Below are 3,508 nucleotides of genomic sequence, written 5' to 3' on the forward strand. Positions count from 1 at the left end.
CTTTTTAAGCTACAAGCTTATCCAACAGAAGAAACATTTAAGCAGGTAATTATCTCCCCATCCTCATCATCTTCAGTTCAAGCAGCTCTGCCTCTGATTACTTTAGTTTCCATGAGGAACTATTAGCTGTCCAATCTGAGCAAACACATCTGAGCCTGAAAGTCTGTGTTCACAAATAACAATAATAAATTAGCAAAACAACTTATAACTAGCTCTGAAAACATAATCTGAAAGTCACCAATCAGTTCTAAATCATCTGACTCTGGATGAACCCTGCTGACTCTGCTGCTCCACCAAATCAGGTTTTTATTCACACTCTCTCTTTTTTTATCTCACATTCTGCAGCTATTCTCTGTGATCGTCCTGCCTTTTGTTGTTCTGTTTGTTAATAAAGTTTGGTTCATTTTACACTCTAGTCCTCATCTTTTGAAAAACAAAATCCCAGCCCTATTTTTTTATCATGGCATTTTGACAACACTGGTAATGTTTCCAACCAAACCATCATGACAAGGACCAGCCCAGTCCATAAAATAATAAATGGCTCCACAAACACCATATCAGTTCTCTGGTGGTGACAAGAACTCACTTTGCTGCTTCTTCTCTTTGTTCTTTTCAAACAGCGTGCTTTCGGATATAGTCACGGTTTGTCGCTTTGGGTACTCGTGTAGGGCGAGCGCACACCCCCGGCAGTGGTAGAGGTGTTTATTCTTGACACTTATGTTGTTGTAGTATTATCTAAAAGAACACGTGGCAGTAGGTTACACTTTATAACTTGTAAAACATTGTAAATAGGAGCACGAACGCTTGACAAACAAACTGGTATGCAGCATGCACAGTCCATGTAGAGTAGGGTTGTGTACCGAAACTCGGTTCCAGTATGGCACCAGGGCGAACATGAACAGTAGTACACAGATCGAAACACAACTCTAACTTTGGTGCCTCAAAGAAAGCTGTTAATTTGCTCCCTCTGGTGTTCACTGTTAACAGTGACGCCTCGGCACACAATCTCCACAGACGCTCTAGTATGCGGTTCGACTCGGCTCGGTCTCGGCCCAAGCGCGCTCCACAGCCGCACTGTCTCAGAACCTCCTCTCCGGTGGTTCGGGTAGAAGCGAGTACAGCAGCTACGATTTTGACGTCAGCAGAATTCTGCCCGTGGATTAACTCTTGGATTGACGGACAGCAAATTTCCTGGAGAGAAGTGAAGGAGACGAAGCTGAGCAGATCATGGGAGATTTCCAACAAACTGGCCTCCCATGGTTACACAAGCACTTAGCTAAACAGCACCGTGATAATTAATTGATTGATTGATTGATTGATTGATTGGTTGATCAAATTGATTAATTAATTAATTGATTGATTGATCGATTGATAGATTGATCGATTGATTGATTGATCAATTAAATAATTAATTAATTGATTGATTAATTAATTGATTGATTAATTGATTGATTAATTAATTAATTTGATTGATTAATTGATTAATTGATTGATTAATTGATTGATTAATTAATTGATTTATTAATTGATTAATTAATTGATTGATTGATTAATTAATTGATTGGTTAATTGGTTAATTAATTGATTAATTTATAAAAAGTGAAGTCCGAATGGTAAGACCACAATGGCTTTTTAAATTTTATTTCATTTTTATTTTTTAACACAACTGTTGAAGCCGCTGCGGTCGGTCCACACATCATCACACCCACAGAGTGAGGGACACACTGCGTGGAGACACACAGACACTGAGCAGAACCGACCTGACCCAAAGTGAATTGAATAGAACCAAGTTCATGGAGAGGTGCTAAATAGGTGCCGCTGTAGTGAACAGTTATACAGTATATTATATATTATAGTTGAGATGTCGAAAGCAAAACGGTCCCAAGTGTGGTGTCACTTTACAAAATATGATGCAGAAACTTTCACCTACAACAAATACTTTAAGAATATTTGGTGCAAAGACAAATTATTAATGGTTTTAAGTTAATATGTTGGTCAATTTCAAGTTTGACTTTGCCTTAGTCATTGCTTCATAAACCTCTCTGTGTGTGTTTTATTTATTTATTTTTAAAGTACCGATTTAAATACTGTTTAGGAACTGTACCGTTTTGAAAGTATTGATTTAACACCGGTATCGAATTAAACCCTTCAATACCCAACCCTAGTGCAGAGTAGTGTGAGCAGCTGACTGTCAAGTTTCAATCAGGCTAGGGTCCATTTTCACCCCCAAGTTTGTTACATTAAATTTTCTAAAAGGGGCCAAGAAGGAATAATCAAAGGTGGAAACACAGCTAGGACCACCAGACTTMAGAATCTTAAACTCAGTCTTTTTGTCATTAAAATGTAGGAAATTCAGAGCCATCCAACTCCTGATTTAATCAAGACAGTCCAAGAGAGACTGAGTGGASCCATTATGTTTAAGTGGAAAATAGACTTGGCAATCATCTGCATATAAATAAAACGGTACACGTTTTCTAAAAATGGAACCCAAGGGCAGAAGATAAAGTGAAAAGTGGATAGGACCAAGAATAGAACCCTGGGGTACACCCCAGGGAAGGGTGGCAGAAGCAGAAGTAAAATCATCTWTCACCACACTGAAACGTCTATCAGACAGATAGGACCTAAACCAGAACAGTGTTCCTAACCTTGTGTCCTTCATTCAAGGTTTGAAAAAGTTTCAGTGTCTTTTTGGGGACAGCAATGGTCCCACTTATGAGGCCCCTGCTCAYTTGGGTTCTTTATCCATCTCCACTCATCCTCATTTCATACTGGAAAAAAAAGGTATTTGAAAAAAAAAAACTATGTCATTGTGTAAAACATCCACACACACTGCAATACTTACATTCACAACCTGATCCAGCCATCAACAGTTTTTCTYCTGGCAGTGATTGTCGGACCATCCTTACCACCTCCACTCTCTCCTCCTCTGTCAAGTATGGGTACTCACCATTAGAGCCCTGGACCACCAGACCTGCAAAACCAAAAACACATTTTTGTGATGTCACACTGCGAATTATTKTCTGTCTATACTTTGCACTGTGTAAGTTAAGGAGCTCATTATAGCATATTTCAGCTATGATCTAGAACAAGTGTCCCACAGGCCACATCTGGGTCTCATTAACATTTTATCTGGCCCCAAAGGTAATATTTGAAATGTAAACTAGAGAAATTTCATTTCCTATGAAAATGCTACTGTGAATGGTTCTTGTTGAAAACTTTAGCTGAAATTGCTGAAATTGAGCTGATAATACATTTTAGCAAAAATGTTGATTCAAGTTCAATTTCAAAAGATGAAAAAAGAAAAAAAGCCTAACTGCAGAAAAAAGTCATAAGGAGCAAAAATATATTTCAAAAAGCAGAAAAAAGTTAAAAGTTAAAGGCTAAAATAGCTTAATATAGCAGAAAGCATCTGTAAAAAAAAACAAAAATAGCACAATTTAATAGATAAGAGCACAAAAAGTAGGGAAAAAACAGAAGAATAACAAAAAAATTGTTTTATAGCTAAAAT

The 3,508-nt window shown here is 37.6% G+C and overlaps 1 protein-coding gene across 1 annotated transcript; it reads right to left on the minus strand.

Annotated features, from left to right (window-relative positions):
• Positions 1–2,741: 2,741 nt before the first annotated feature.
• LOC106532717 (4-hydroxy-2-oxoglutarate aldolase, mitochondrial) lies at positions 2,742–2,971 on the minus strand (the record flags this gene model as incomplete). Its single annotated transcript, XM_014028835.1, is given in 2 exon segments — positions 2,742–2,768; positions 2,843–2,971. Coding segments are annotated over 2 exon segments (134 nt in total), but the record flags the coding sequence as incomplete, so codon positions are not given.
• Positions 2,972–3,508: the final 537 nt, after the last annotated feature.

This window comes from Austrofundulus limnaeus, unplaced genomic scaffold, assembly GCF_001266775.1.
Source record: "Austrofundulus limnaeus strain Quisiro unplaced genomic scaffold, Austrofundulus_limnaeus-1.0 Scaffold818, whole genome shotgun sequence".
NCBI lineage: Eukaryota > Metazoa > Chordata > Actinopteri > Cyprinodontiformes > Rivulidae > Austrofundulus > Austrofundulus limnaeus.